This window comes from Thalassophryne amazonica, chromosome 10 (assembly GCF_902500255.1).
Source record: "Thalassophryne amazonica chromosome 10, fThaAma1.1, whole genome shotgun sequence".
Taxonomy (NCBI): Eukaryota; Metazoa; Chordata; class Actinopteri; order Batrachoidiformes; family Batrachoididae; genus Thalassophryne; species Thalassophryne amazonica.
In genome coordinates, this window is record NC_047112.1 from 74,736,038 (window position 1) to 74,752,693 (window position 16,656).

Sequence of the window (16,656 nt, forward strand, 5' to 3'; positions counted from 1 at the left end):
ATTATTGCCATTTATTTATTTTTATTGGTATACAAGTCACACCAAAGTATGTCACAAGGCCTTGCAAACTAATAAAAAATTGTGATGTACAGTATACTCCAGAAAATACGTTCTATATACAAATCTGTGTTGAATGCAAACATTACGTGTCCCATGTGACCAACAAGCTCATACTGTTCATGTTCACATGCACATTTTGAAGTACTCATATTTTTTGTCAAACTCAGATCACAACAACTCCAACACTGCAATGCTTTTCCATTTCTCACCTCTTGGATGTACTCATGTCAACAGGCTCATCTCCCGTCTGTACCTCCACTTTGATGGTGGCCTTTACTTCTCCAGCTTTAAGGATACTGGCTGCCATTTTTGCAGCCTGCTCGCTCTTTATCTTGACACCATCAGCCACCAGAGCCAAGGCACCCCCACCAGCATCACCCTTTTCGAGCTTAAGCCGTTTTGGGTCCATGTCCACCAAAGAGCCAGTCAGAGCTGCATGGTCTCTCTCCAGCGCGCGCTTCTGGCTGCGCGTTTGACGGACTGCCTCCTCTGACATGGCTGTGCTCAGCCTGGAGAGACAAGGAGGAAAGGGTTACAACATTTTAAACCATTAATCACAATTTTACCAAAAACAATTTTATAAGCATTTGTATTTCAACAAATGAGTCACATGCTTGATCCATTTACAGATCATGCTTGCCAAAAAAAAAAAATGGGTTGGTTAATTAAAATGGTGCTACGTCCTACACACTTCACCACATGTTGAAATAAAACCGACATGCTTTCAAATTATACCAAAAACGAACGGACTGGCCTTGTGTTTCCAATACATTTGGAGCAGACTAAATGGTGCCAAGGACTTCTTATCCTTCTGAGGCTCTGCATCCAGATATGGGGAAATCCCCCCCCCCCCCCCCCAAAAAAAAAACACCTGCTTACTCGTTAAACACAATTGTGTTACACAGTTAAGCGTTATGAATCTGTCAAGCTTATTTCGCTGCTACTTTTGTACCTTCAGACATTGGTAAAAGTTAAAAGGTTTGCACAAGAGTCTCGTAGAATTGGTCAAAAGATAATGAACTCTGCAATGGTAAAACAAACATGCACACATTGGTAGGTGGTATATCAAATGTACCCATTTGAACTTTATATTCTGCTCACAATTTATTAATACAGTCATCAAAAAAATTCTTGCGGCAAACTTCCTTGCAAAATAGTCAGGCGGGCGCCTCATACTCCTCACCGCTTAGTCTCCGTGACTCAGAAACATGGGCAGCAGGGACAACTTGTGAGGGAGTGACACACACTTTTGTTTTTATATGATCGTAGAGGAACAGTGCCTCTGCAAGGGGCCGAATGAGTCCAGCAGCCTTCAGGTGCCCACCTCTGCTGCCGGGCCAGCGCCCACCTGCTGTGCATGCGCTTCAGTATGCTGGACTTGAAGGAGCTCCAGGAATTGGATTTATTGTGTTTTGTGCTTTTTATTTAATTACCTTTCTGAGGTCCACGGTGAAAATAAGTTTAATGCTGTTGGGCCGACACCCACCCACCGTGTACGTGCATCAGCGGGCTGGACATGTCCAGTCCGGTCACAGAAAGCACACGAACCATACCGACTGTATTGTCCTCTTTTATTTATTTAATTTTTTCAAGACCGCAGTGGAAATAAGTTTAATGCTGCTGGGCCGGTGCCCACCTGCCCTGCGCATGCGTCGGCGGGCTGAATGTTTCCTCTCCGGCCACAAAAGGCGCACAAACCACATTTATTGTTGTTGTCCTCTATTTGTCCTCTAGTTGGCCAGCACCTACCTGCCATGCAGGTGTGGACAGCGTGCTGGACTTCACCTGTGCAGAAGATGAGGACAATGCAAGTGCGCCAGCTTCGTTTACTTATTTATTTTCTATTAAGGACCACATTGGAAATATGTTGAAGGCTCACAGTCCTTCAAGCACGCATGGACAGCGTGCTGCACATCACCTGTGCATGAGACAAGGACAATGCCAGAACTCCATCTTTTTTTTTTTTTTTTTAGCAGAGCACTTCCACAGCTTCACAGAGCCCATGCATGCATTGAGCAGCGCTTTGAGTGGATCACTGTACTCAGACAGCGGAAGATTATACAATCATTCTCGGGAGGAGAGCACAGTAGGACCAGCGGAGAAGATAATACTGATAAGCCGCTAGACATCATTCTGCAAATCTGTGAGTTGCCGTCTACACTTTTCTTCTTTATTTAAATTATTACTATTTATATTACTTTTTTCTGCCTGAAGTCAGGGGAAATTTCCACAGCTTTTCACATAATAGTCCATATCCATCCTGAGCACTGTGTGCAAATGTGTCATCACTTAAACCATGCAAGTGGAACTCGACATCCGTGAGAATACCGCGCTGCATTCATGTGCAAATCCTTGTCTGCAAAGGCCGCACCAGTGCCATCCGACTTTCACATGTGTGCTGCCCAGTATGTCAGTGGCTCTCGTGTGGTATGTGTGCGGACTGCTCAAGACTTGAGGCTGTATTTTCAACGCCACACCAGACAACATTCAGGGGACAGTCAGCTGCCATGTGTGCACGTGTCGGGAGGACCAATTCAGTAAGATTCCACATGAAAAAGTTGCTGCCTTTTCGCCTGTTTGGCACAATTTAATGTATATGTTACATTATATCTTAAACAAACATGCCCCAATCACTCATATTTGAAAGTGAGGTGCAGACTGGCACTCACTATCTCCTGACAAAGTTTGATCCAGATCTGATCCGGATTGTGGATTTTGTGGACATTTGAATTTAATGCTGAAAAGCCCATTTGATGTACATTATGCATTACATTTCAACCAAAAGTGCTTGAATCACTCATTTGTGACAATGACATGCAAACTGACACTCAACGAATAGACTGATCCCCATCAGATCCGTACTGCGGATTTAGCGGATATTTGATTTTAACATTGAAAAACCCTTTTGATCTATATTCTGTATAATATTTTAGCATATGAAAAGCCACTTCTAACGGGACTTTGACCTAAAAATTTAAGGAACTGAAAACTAGTGTTGGCAGAGGTTTGCGCTCTATGAGCATGGTGCTCTAGAATTTATTTTAAACAAATGTTTACAGTAAACACAGAATTGTGATTGATTGCAATGTGTTGCACTAAACTGTCTTGTTCCATAATAAGAAGTATTGCTCCTCCATAGTATTGTAGAGTATGCCCCACTGTGCATACCATATCAATTCACACACACTCCTTCTTATAAGATGCCCAATGTCAATGAAAGTTTGTTCATTTCTGGATTCCCAAGGTGTTTTTGTTGTTGTTTTGTTTTTTTACTTAGGTGTGATGTTTATTTGGCATACATTAGAGCACAACCCATATACAGATTGTCCAATAATATTGGCTGATATAAGCCTTTCACAAGCATATCAGTATTTGCATTATTTCTGCTGATATGTTTTATTTTACTGAATAAACAATGCAAAAAACTCTGGGTTTTGGAAATGGTGTCATTATGTAGTTTATCGAGCAAAGGGTGCTCCAACACCATTGTTTACAATACTCTCCAATTATGGGTGGGACCTCTCATCACCCCTTGGTCCCATTAACAAGAGACAGAGGCAAAGCAAATAACTACCATTAATTTTCAATCAAGTGGTCGCTATGCCACCAGGTAGGCAGGGCCAAAAAGGCGAGAAGTGTATTTTATGGACATGTTTAATGATGCAAGATGGAATCTGCCAATCTGAGTAAAGGCAGAGTGAGTTCATATTTAAACTCTAAAATATCAAGCCTCAATTACATTTTTCTCATAAGGCTTTGATAATGAAATGTTCACAATCACTGTTATTTTTCACTCTTGTGTATATAGTAGCAGATATATAGTTATATATATATATATATAGTAAAATAATAGTGTATTAAAAAAAAAAACAGAGTAAAGCTTATCATTCTTATAATAGCTTTCATTTCCATGCACACAAATGCATTGGGAACACTGCACATTCTATTCCAAATCAAAACATGAAGAAAAATGTATCAAAATTTTGTTATTACTTTGCATAAAGTGAAGAAAAAGGAATATTAGGCTGTTCAAAACAAAAATAGCACTGTCTGCATTTTGCTTTACATCACTTACTGTATAAACTGAAAAATGCTTGTAGATTTAGCTTTGCTATGAATCACTGAACTAATATTTAGTTGTATAACCCACTGTTTTTGAGAAGTGCTTCGCATCTGTGTAGCATGGACTTGACCAATTTCTGGCACCTGGGAACAGGTATTCCAGCCCAGAACTATTGAACTACATTCCACAATTCCTCTGGATTTCTTGGTTTTGCCTCAAAAACAGCATTTCTGATGTCATCCAACAAGTTTTCTATTGGGTTAAGGTCCCTGGATTGGGCTGGCCACTCCATGTTAATCTTGTTGATCTGGAACCAAGATGCTGCTCACTTGCTGGTGCGTTTGGGGTCATTGTCTTGTTGAAACACCCATCTCAAGGGCATTTCCTCTTAAGCAAAAGGCAACATGACCCCTTCAAGTATTCCGATGTATTCAAACTGATCCATGATCCCTGGTATGCGATAAATAGGTCAGACATCATATTATGAGATGCATCCCCATATCATGATGCTTGCTCCACTGTGCTTCACTATCTTCACAATACACTGTGGCTTGAATAGACCGCTGTTACATTGTTTGGAGCATACGCACCGAGTACTCCGCAAGTCACTCATGTAGAACACAGTGGGGTGCAAAGCATTTTAATGCGGGTATGCATGCTCTGTGCAACTACACAGACATTACTGAATCTATGGCTAACACTCCAACAAATGCGTGAAACTTTCCCCAAAGAAAGGTGGACACAGTCCCTTAAACATGTCCCAGATGTGACAATCAGAATAATAAGACAATATTTAACAGATAACATTGACATCACCAGCTGTGTGTGTACATTTTTGTTATGGCTTTATTTGTGAAAATCAATCAACATTACAACAATAAAATAGCTTGTGTGACACTACTGTAATTTCTGGACTATAGAGCGCACCTGCATATTAGCAGCACCCACCAATTTTAAAAAGAAAAAAGAAATTGTACATAAATAAGCTGCACTTGTCCTGACGTTCCAACATGAGATATTTACACAGAAAGATGTTAGACAAAGATTTTTTTAACTTTTAATTAAATACGTACTGTAAGTGCTTTTTTCCCCTGAAATGTTACACATAAATATTCACACGTACGTCATCCAGCGAGCGCACACACGGAGAACTGAGTAACTTTAACTTTTTCTAACTTTCATCGTGTGCAGCCAGGATCGGATGGAGTCTGTGGTAAATGAGATGTAATGGCCCGGTCACACGGCATACGACGATTCCTGACCAAAGGGAAAAAAGTAAAAAAGTCACAATTCGTTGAGAAAAGGTGGATAAACGAGCTTTATCACCAAATATCCTGTGAAGCAAAAGCGCAAAAGGGACAAAAGAGGAACTAAACGAAACCAAAGCTAATGTTGATCTTCTGTACTGTGTGAAAACATTCAGCTGGTCAAACAAAGTCCAACTAAATGCTAACATTACAAAAACTAAGCAAACGATAAAAAATGTCAAGAACGACAGCAAAACAAAATACGGATGAATTGAGGTTTTCGTTGTCCTTCGTTCAAATTTTTGACAGTTTAAAAATCCTGACGAAGCGAATGCTGCAGGAACGACGCTGCACAAAGGTTAAACGATGCCAACAAAAGTCCAGACTTCTTGTTTCGTTAGGGCTTTGTTGCCCTTCGTTAAGTGCCGTGTGAGTGGGCCATTAATGAGGCGCTGTGACTTTTTCAACTTGTTGCGCCAAGACAGAGAACCGGTTTGGAAGCTTCGGGGGAGAAGGCTCCGCTCTGCTAACTGATCTGATGGCGCAAAGTGCCGGAGAGGGACTTTTCTTCACTAAAACTAACAGGTAAGACCTTATATTTACACTGTGTGTGAATTTACACCGCATGAGGAGCGCAGCTTTCAGGAAATCAATTGACAGCATTAATTGACGTATTTCGACTTATGAAAAAGCCTGTAAAAATCCATAAATTAGCCGCATTACTGTAAAAGCAGCAGTGTTCAAAGCGTGTGAAAAAAGTAGCAGCTTATAGCCCGAAAATTACTGTACATTTAACGTCTTGATTCAAGTGTGATTCACACAAATGACAGCTGTGTTGCGGAGGAACGCCGGAAAAACAGCAACATTTTCTGTCAGGCAGATCGCAGAATGTTAAAAAAAAAGTTATAAAAATTCCTTGAAGACATTAAAGCATACTGCTCCAGTCGTCATGAAAAGAAAACACTTCAATATTTTTCAAGAGGTTAGAAACAGTAAAAGGCGCACTGTAACTTACAATCTCTAAGTGGCTGAAATTCTGGCCTATAGGGCGCAGGTATTTACTTGTGTTTTCGGGTGGGGTTGCCAGATCTGCACTTTATAAACCAGCCTGATAGAAATCAAGCCAGATTGAGCCATTTCATCCTGTTTGATACTTTTTGGATCGTAGGCGATCATTAAAGAACAGCACCCTGTGGAATAAGCTGCGGGAGCTGCTCCTTATATGTGTTTTGGACAAATATGTACTTGGGCACCATAAAAAAAAAAAAAAAAAAAACTATCATCCTCGCCCACATGCTGAAATCGGTCCGCATCTATTTTTTTTTTTTTTTTTTTGGCGAATTTCACTGGTGGCGGTACAGCTGGTGCAAGAACGCACACATCTGCTAGGTGGTGAGTGTGTCTTGGCCAAAGGCGGTCACTGACAATCACAGTCAGTTGCTCCATTTCACTCAGACACAGTATACATGTTTATCACGCTACTAGTGTGCAGCACACTGACTGTATTTAAGATGGAAACAATATTTATTTTAAAAATATCTGATATCTTCAGTTCCTGACTTGGTATGCAGGTGTTGTTTTTCAGGTTTTTTAAGAAGAAGAAAAAAAAAAAATCCACCCTCCCACATCACTTTTTTATGATGTGAAGGATGACAAACTGTTTTGTTTTTAATGGGGCCTTAACGCTCCCCATGCCAACAGCAGAGCTCTGACTTCACGCTTTATCGCTTGAGCTTTGCGCACTACTGAGCATGCGCATTGAGAATGTAACAACGGTCTATTCAGTTTTTGGGGGTTGCCTGACAAACTGTCAGTGACCCTCTAGACCCAAAAAGAAAAATCTCACTTTCATCAGTCCACAAAATGTTGATCACCCTGGAGCTGATCATTGGCTAACTCTTTTCCATTCTGGCTATTATTTGATCCATTTAAATGGTGGTTTCCAGTTTTCTTCCAGTTCTTTCTGGTTTTGGTTGCCATTTTAAAGCAGACTATTATTTTCGGCCCTTCTTTATATGCTGTCCCCTCTCTAATCAACTTTTTAATCAAAGTAAGTTGATCTTCTGAACAATGTCTGGAATGACCCATTTTACTCAGATTATCAGAGAGAAATGCACAACAACCTGCATGTACAGCATTTGCTGCCCTCATCCTTAAATAAGGGCCACCTGTAGGGGTGTACTAAAGGTCAGAAAAAGAAAAATGCAGACACTGCTATTATTTGAACAGCCTAATATTTATTTTTCTTCACTTTCTATAATGTTTTTATTTGGAATAGAATGTGCAGTGTTCCCAATGCATTTGCATATATGGAAAAAAAAAAGCTATCTAAGGATTTTGAGTTTTACTCACTTTTTTTTTTTTTTTTAAAGCACACTGCTATTACTTTGTACCCAACTGCATAAGAGGGGCGATTGACGTTTTGAGCCTGACCCAGGAAAAGTAGGGCATGGGTCTCCATCTTTTGCATTCTGAGAAACCAACATTTCTCGGGAATGTGTGAAGTTTTGACTCACTAGGTGCAATGCTGAGAAATGTACTACTACTTTTCCTGGGTCAGGCTCAACACTTCTCAATCACCCCTCGTATCAGTACTGTGAATTTTTAATCTCTAATATTATTTTTTCGGCTCCCAAAAAAAATGTAAAATCCATATCAACTGGGCTCTACTCTAGATGTACAAGGAGGAAAGTGAAAGGATGCTTCTCAACCCACAGACCTTCTCGCTTGGATGTAATGGGTTTGTGACAATGACAACTTAGCCAGCACATTCCGACTTATGAAAAATTTGGCAAATATGCTGACTATGTTGAATAGGTTTGGCAGCTATCACACAGCCTAAGAATAAATGTTACTGGTAGATACAAGTGCATCAAATAAAAGGACCTGATCTACAGAATCAAGGTGGTGATGCGTTATCAAGTCAATCTTCCAGCTCAGCCTTTGTTTGTTTGTTTTTTAACCCTCATTGTAGACCCAGGGGTTAATGCCCATAAAAGGCCATTTTGAGGGTCTGGCCCACTTTGAGCCAAATTCTTTCATCATTAAAATGATGCCATCACAGGATACTTTCAAAACCACACTGCTTTCATGTCATTGTAATTCAGGCAGGGAACTGAGACAATTGATATTTGGTTATATATATATAAAAAAAAAAAGTTCTTTGAACATCCATAAAAAGAAAACTACAGATGAGAACACAATTATTAGCCCCCCCCAATTACATGTGATGCCTTCTTCAAAATTTTCCCAAGGGCTTTTTTAACAGAGCAAATAATTTTCAATACAGCATTTCTAAACATCCAAGTTTTATTTAGGATACTTACATTACTTTAAACTACCAGGGTCAAAATTATTAGCTCCCTGAAGAACTTAACTTTTTGTTGAACCATGGCCCAAATCACTGTTGTGCAATGATGTGCTTTAAATTCGTAATGCTCAAAGCATGCATGTAACTGTGATCCATTACACCACTACCATCTAGATACAGTAACATGCATGTTAGCCTTTGTCATGATCCCAGCACACACCCTGCCCCGTTACAATCCTAGCTGAAACACTGCAAGTGGTATTAAGCTATTTTAGGCTGTATCTTATGTTGTACTGGTTGGATTGAAACAAACCTAACAATTGTTTCTTTAAATTGTATTACTCACATATCTGACCACAAATTCTAATGTTTTGATATTGCATATAAAAAAATGCAGGAAAAAACCCAACTCCATGCAATTCTATAACATTTCTCTCATTCTCATCAATATAAACTGATGTCAGTTCACCAAGTCACATAACTGGCTGAATAACAGAACCAGCCTGCAACATACATCCATGTAACCCCATGAGAAAAATGCATCATTTTCTTTCATTAAAGTTTAACCATGTTGAAGTGTTATTTATTTCACCATTTGCAATGTCCAACTGACCTGATATTTTCAGCTGTACAAAGGGACAACCGTGAGGTGCACGAGCATCTCCTGTCCTACTGACAATGCCCCAGATGCTGACCCAAATTCCAGTCAGTACTGTAACAGCAGAGGATGGAGAGACCAACTTAGCCATCTGGGAAACATATTTTACAAAGCAGAAACACAGCACTGGATACATGTATGCCAAACACCAAAGTAGAACATACACTAATGCACATTTAACATGTCTACATAAACATCTTGCACATTTGCAAATCATTTGCTCACAGTATTTTGAGTCCACAGTGATATAATCTTAGCACCCAATACAACAACTCACCCAACTTAATGAGAGACAACTAGTGTTTCAGTGAAAACTGATACTGGCTCAAACTGGTCTGTGACGAAGAAGACAGGCACAGGTTTACTCCTTGGACAGAGAAACTGGCAGAGGGATAAGATCGATGAGTGCAGTGAGGGTGATGCACACAGACACACCATAAACACTGTGCAGCTGACCAATTTATTTAACACCAAGTACTTCAGTAATACCTTCTCCTCTTATTTTTGTTTGACAGTAATTAGAAGGACCAAACAATTTAGCCAAAGCTAGAAAGAGGACAAATGTGTTGTTACTGCACTTCAGCCAATTCTGCACAATGCCATTCACCCGTGTGTACAGAAGTGGTGTGCGCTATTCGCATCACTGTTTGAGATAAACAAACTTCTTATTTGTGTATGATTATTTGTTTGTTCTATACAATATTTGTTACGGCTGACAAATTAAAAGTTGTATACTGTATGTGTAATGTAGCCTAATACTTTCCAACTAGTGGCTCTTAAAGGGGCAGCACGTGAGCACTGTCTGTTCATTGTTTTGGTTCTGTTCTGCATGTAAATCTGGATGCATTTAGCTTTGCGCCATTTCAAAGTGGATATCATTAACCTCGGACTACTTCTGAACCGGGTCTGAAATTTAAGAAATTAATATATGTATTTTCAATTTTGGCTCAGAGTTATATGGAGTTAATGTCAGCTTGGTTCCAAACGTTGATTTGTGGTATTTGATTGTCAGTTATCATGACACGCTGTGATAAGTTATACCAGTTTTACTTGATCGTTCTGTAGTTTGTGGAGAACAGAGCAATGAATTATCCAGGTAAACTGAATGGCTACCACACTGCAACTTGGGAACATTTTGTTACATATTGTTCATTAACCTCACCACCATAGACTGTACATATACTGGCCAAAGTCTGCATGACGTCACCCAGACTTTTTCTATAAAAACCCAGAACACCCCATATGAAGCACATATCTGGGCATCACCACAATGGCAGCATGGATTCTAGCTACGTCACGATGATTTATGCATAAAGCGGTGGAGCGTGGGTGGCTCATTGTGTGTGAGATGAAAGAAGACTGAACCAACTAATCCAACCAGTTAACCTCAGTTCTCGCATTTATTTCATTATATTTTGGGGAACTGCGCGGCGGTTCTTGTAGCAGTTTGTTTTGGTGTGAAAGTTATGAGCTGCTTATTTTGGCAGTAATCATGCATTAAAGGAACCTCACGGATGAAGCTACCGGTAGCTGCTAAAATGCTGTTAGTATACGTTAAATACGACGGGAATTTCACTCAGCACGAATATTGCAGCAGTGACATCTTAGATGATCCGTTAAGATGTTTCACAGCACAACAACCCATATTATTCCAAGTGTTTATAATAAAATGCTCAAAATGACAGACACAGCCCTCCGCAACAGCGTGCACCCATTGCCACCAGATTATGGAAAGAGATGAAGATGCGGGGTTCTGTCGCAGTCACTCAAAGCAACCACGCCCCTAATCATACAAAACTATATGGCTTAAAGCATCTTAAAATAAGAGGTTATATATTAAAAAAAAAAAAAAAAATCACGACCCCATACAGCTGTCATAGAGGGGGAAACTATTTATAAAGACCACAACTGTTTTTGCACCATGTTTATTTCAGCTTTAAAGTTGGAGATTTTAACATGGACTTAAATGGGGACCTGTTCACTTTTCAAGCCAGCCTCAAGCGGCCAGTCAAAGAACTGCAAGTTTTTCCCTTCTTTCAGATAGGCTTCATCTGAGACATCGAAGCTTACTGCTTGGACATGACCATCCACCTCTGAATATATTTTTGCACCGCACACTTTTTTTTTTTTTTTTTTTTCATAAAATTAAAAGTTAAAACCCTTTCTCAATAACTCACATCAGACATCTGCACTACTAAAGGCAAAGTGTCATGATGTGTGGAGGTTAGTGATGCTAAAACTGAGTGATCTAATCTTTGAGTAGGCACTTTTTTTAAATATGAAAAATACCTGTATACTTTTCTGACTCCAGGTTACGCCGCAGTTGCGTCAGGAAGGGCATCAGGTGACATGCTCATTCCTAATCCCGTAAACCATTATCACGCCGAAAACCCAGAGCACCATGATCGTAGAGTGCAAACCTCCGTCAACACTAGTTTCAAATCCCACAAATTTTTACCTTGGAAAAAAGAGGTTAAAGTCCTGTTAGAAGTGGCTTTTCATAAGCTAAATGAGATGTGATCAAATGTCAGGAGCATGTATTTAATTCATGCACTTGAATCAAAGTTTCTTGTGGTCTTGACAGGGTTTCTTTTTCAACTTTTTCAGTTTCTGAATTCTTTTTCAGATACTTTTCACAGAACATTTGTCACTGCTTTTTGGCACTTGGTTTCTGACTGATGACTGAAAGCTAGACAAACAGGCAGTTGTGTTGGTAAATCCATAACAGAAAAATGAGAGTGATTGAGGCACTTTTGATTGAGATAAAATGCAAAATGTACACCAAATGGGCTTTGATTGAGATATAGGTGAACCTCATTAACTCACGCAAGTCGGGGTCCGCAAAATCAAACCAGAAGTTATATGAACTGTGAGTTAATGAGGTTGACCAAAGGCAAACAGTAGTCTAAATTTTTGGGGGTGCACAAATCAACCGTTAGTAAAGCCGAAACATGAGTTACACATATGTGAGTTAACAGTGCTCACATGTATTATGCAAAATGTACACCAAATGGGCTTTTCAATATTAAATTGAAGATGTCCATAAAATCCACAATCTGGATGAGATCCGGTGTTGCCGGTCTCACTATTATGTTGTCAACTTTCACTCTCACAAATATCCTTTTAACACAAATCACTACTGCCACCTTTCTCTATCCACTCCATCCTGCCTGCAAAAATCTTCTTCGCCTCTCTATCACACTCTCCATTACTTTGGATAGTTGACCCCAACTATTTAAGTTCCTCTACCATCACCATCTCTACTCCTTGTGTAATCCAGCTTCTGTGAGATGTTCTGACTTGAACTGTGCTGTTCCTTTTGGTTGCTAAGGTGACCGTGGGCGCACCTGATTCCTTTTGGATTATTGTAATTAGTTCACCTGGAGCTTAAGTGTGAAGGAGTGGATATAAGACGGGTTTTGTGGAACGAAGGAGGACTTTTTTTGCTCCGTTCCACCTCGCTTCTTTGGAGAGGACGTCATTACTGCCGACGTTCATGAGCAACCTGTCGCTGCTGTCGCTCACGTCACGCCCGGTGTGAACACGGCATAACAGTTACAAGGCGGAGGCATCGGTGGAGGCGGTTCATCCAGGCCCGAGGCGTCAGCTAGATCTGAGGCTAACAGCGGCTACGTCCGAGGCTAGCAGCGGCTACATCCGAGGCTAGCAGCGGCTACATCCGTGGCTGGCGGCGGAGGCATCGGTGGAGGCGGTTCATCCAGGCCGAGGCATCGGTGGCGGCGATACATCCAGGCCCGAGGCGTCGGCTACATCCGAGGTTAACAGCGGCTACGTCCGAGGCTAGCAGCGGAGGCATCGGTGGAGGCGGTTCATTCAGGCCCGAGGCATCGGTGGCGGCGATACATCCAGGCCCGAGGCGTCGGCTACATCCGCGGCTAGCAGCGGCTACATCCAGGGCTGGCGGCGGCTACGACCGTGGCTGGGGCGGCTGTGAACGAGGTTAGCAACGGGGAGGGTTGGGGTGCGGCTACCGGACCTGTGGTGGTGGAGGCTACTGGTGAGAATTGTTTTTGTAATCAATAGTGGCCATACTGAGCCACGACAGTCGGCATGGCACCACCCAGGAAAACAGATAAACTCGAGGAAGATATAGAGGAGATAAAGACCTCATTAAACCATATATCAAAAGACATGTCTAATCTAGATAAACTGATGGTGGAAATTAAAGAACTCCAAAATCTGGTTAAAGAGAAGGACAAGATCATTAAGAAACTTGAGCAACGTGTAGATGAACTTGAACAATTTACTAGAAAAGATGACGTTATAATATCTGGACTAGAAACAAGGCATCGGACATATGCAAGGGTGGTGGATTCTGGTGTAGCCAGTGGGGAGGATGCACCACCTGAAGAAAGACAATCATTGGAACAACAAGTTACAAACTTTTTATATCAAAAAGGTGTTGTCATCCATCAAGATACAATATCAGACTGTTATACTATTCCAACTAAAGATAGAAAAAATAAACTATCTAACATTGTTATACGATTTACAAGCAGAAAATATAAATATGAGTTATTAAGACAGGCAAAGAATTTGAAAGGAACGAGTGTCTATATAAATGAGCACCTAACAAAAAAAAAAATGCAGATATTGCTAGGGAAGCAAGACTACTAAGAAAACAGAAACATATTGTTGCTACATGGGTCTGGAATTGTAGGGTGTGGATTAGAGTGAAAGAAGGAACAAACGGTATACAAATCAAAAACATGGAGGACCTTACGAAATACAGACCTGAATAGACAATCAAATATAACATCTGTTGGTAATTGGACCAACAAAAAATCAGATCAAACATGGAAACAGAGGATAAAATATATGACATAGACACTAATATTGATGAAAGTATATTTGACTTAAAAACGATTGGTTGTGAGTATTATACAGTAGAACAGCTGAATAGTGAAAAAATTGCAGAAGATACCCTGTCACTCATACATATAAACAGTCGAAGCTTGTATTGTAAAATGTCACAAATAAAAGATTATTTAAATTAGTTTAAAAATAGATTTAGTATTGTTGCAATCACTGAATCTTGGCTTAAAGATGATCTCATGGATGAAGTTCAAATGGAGGGATATGAGCTGTATTTTGTAAACAGAAGATATAAAAAAGGCGGTGGTATTGCTCTGTATACAAAAACAGATCTGATGTGTACAATTGTTGAAGAAATGACAATTATGAATGATGTCATAGAAATTGTAACAGTGGAACTTGTACATGAAACATCTAAGAATATTTTAGTTAGTTGTGTATACAGAGCACCAGATTCTTGTGTTGTGAAATTTACAGATAAAATAATTGAATTATTCCATCAAATTAAAAACAAATGCTTTTTATGTGTGGGGACTTTAATATTAACATAGAAAGCTCCAGCTGCCAAAGATCAAGTGATTTTGTGAATACAATGTATAGTTTGGGGTTATTCCCCTTGATAACAAAACCAACCAGAATTACATCGCAAAGTGCAATGGTAATTGATAATATATTTACAAACAGAACAGATGAAATTATCAAGAATGGGATCTTCATGACAGATATTAGCGACCATTTACCAATTTTTTCAATATTTAAATATAAAAATAGGTACAACAAAAAAAACTGATATAAACTTTAAAAGAGATAAGTCAGTAAAAGCCTTAGAGGCATTAAAATATGACCTTAAAAATCAAAACTGGGAAGAAGTTTATGTCAGTGATGTTAATGTAGCATATAACTCATTTATGAAAATATTGATGAAATCGTACAATAAAAATTGTAAATTAATTGAAATTAGTAAGAAAAGAGTAAAACCATGGCTGACAAAGGGAATAAAAAATGCTTGTGCAAAGAAAAACTATTTATACAGGTGCTTTTTAAAATTGCAAACAAAGGAATCAGAACATAAATACAAAAAATATAAAAATAAACTATTAACAATAATTAGGAAACAAAAAAAAGATTATTACAGTGAAAAACTAAATAAGAGTAAAGATAATATGAGGGTAACATGGGGAATTATAAAAAGTGTGATTGATAGTGATGGAACGAAAGAAACTATTCCAAATTACTTTGTTAAGGAAAATAAAGAGATATATGATATAAAAGAAGTTGCAAATGGGTTTAATGATTATTTTTCAAATGTAGGGTCAAGTCTGGTGGGAAATAAACCAATAATAGAAGATAAATTATGTACATTGGTAAATACGGTCAATAGTATTTTCCTGGACAATGTGGAAAAAGATGAAATAAGAAATATTGTAAAAAACTGTGTAAGCAAAAGATCAACTGACCATGAAGATTTAGACATGATGACTGTAAAAAGTATAATAGAAATTGTTATTGAACCATTTACTTATATTTGTAATCTGTCTCTGTCAACTGGGGTTTTTCCAGATGAAATGAAAATTGCTAAGGTAGTCCCATTATATAAAAATGGAGACAAACATAATTTTTCTAATTACAGGCCAGTATCATTGCTTACACAGTTTTCTAAAATTATGGAAAAAGTTTTTGTAACAAGATTGGATAAATTTATTGAGAAACATCATATTTTAAATAATGCTCAGTATGGATTCAGAACAAAACATTCGACAGCTATGGCAATTATGGAACTAATAGAGAAAATATCAACAACAATAGATAATAAGGATTATTTTGTAAGTATTTTTATTAACCTGAAAAAGGCTTTTGATGTTATAGACCACTCAAGATTGCTCCACAAGTTACAACAATATGGAATAAGAGGTGTTGCACATCAGTGGGTAAAAAGCTACTTAGAAAATAGAAAACAGTTTGTTCAGATAAATAATACCAAATCAGAATTGTGTAACATTATTTATGGAGTACCACAAGGATCGGTACTTGGACCCAAACTGTTTATTTTGTATATCAATGATTTTGTGAATGTATCCAATGTGCTTGGCAGCATTTTATTTGCTGATGATACAACGCTGTTTTACTCTGGATCAGATACACAGGAAGTAGCACAAGTGATAAATACAGAGTTGGAAAAAGTTAAACATTGGTTTGATATAAACAGATTGTCACTAAATATTAATAAGACAAATTTCATATTGTTTAATGATAGAGCGAAAGAAAATAATGTGTCATTACAAATAGATGGAATGGATATACAAAGGGTAAAAGAAATGAAATTTTTAGGAGTCATGATTGATGAAGATCTTACATGGAAGTCACACATAAATTACATAAAAGGAAAAATAGCGAAAGCCATTGCTGTTTTGCATAAAGTAAAATATTCATTAAATAGTTATGGTTTATTAACATTGTACAATTCATTGATTGTCCCATATTT

The 16,656-nt window shown here is 38.8% G+C and overlaps 1 protein-coding gene across 6 annotated transcripts in view; it reads right to left on the minus strand.

The window, feature by feature from the left end:
• The window catches only part of gatad2ab (GATA zinc finger domain containing 2Ab), a 122,898-nt gene that overhangs the window by 25,988 nt on the left and 80,254 nt on the right, over window positions 1–16,656 (minus strand). For 5 of the 6 annotated variants that reach the window (XR_004563136.1, XR_004563135.1, XR_004563134.1 and 2 more), the window contains exon 2: window positions 270–569. Coding sequence is in view for 3 of the 6 variants with exons in the window: in XM_034180285.1 (XP_034036176.1) it covers window positions 270–556 (287 nt within the window). In the remaining 3 variants the exon portion in view is untranslated. Of the gene's footprint in view, window positions 1–269; window positions 570–9,293; window positions 9,393–16,656 lie in introns of all 6 variants that reach the window. The other variant, XM_034180284.1, reaches the window with a different exon arrangement.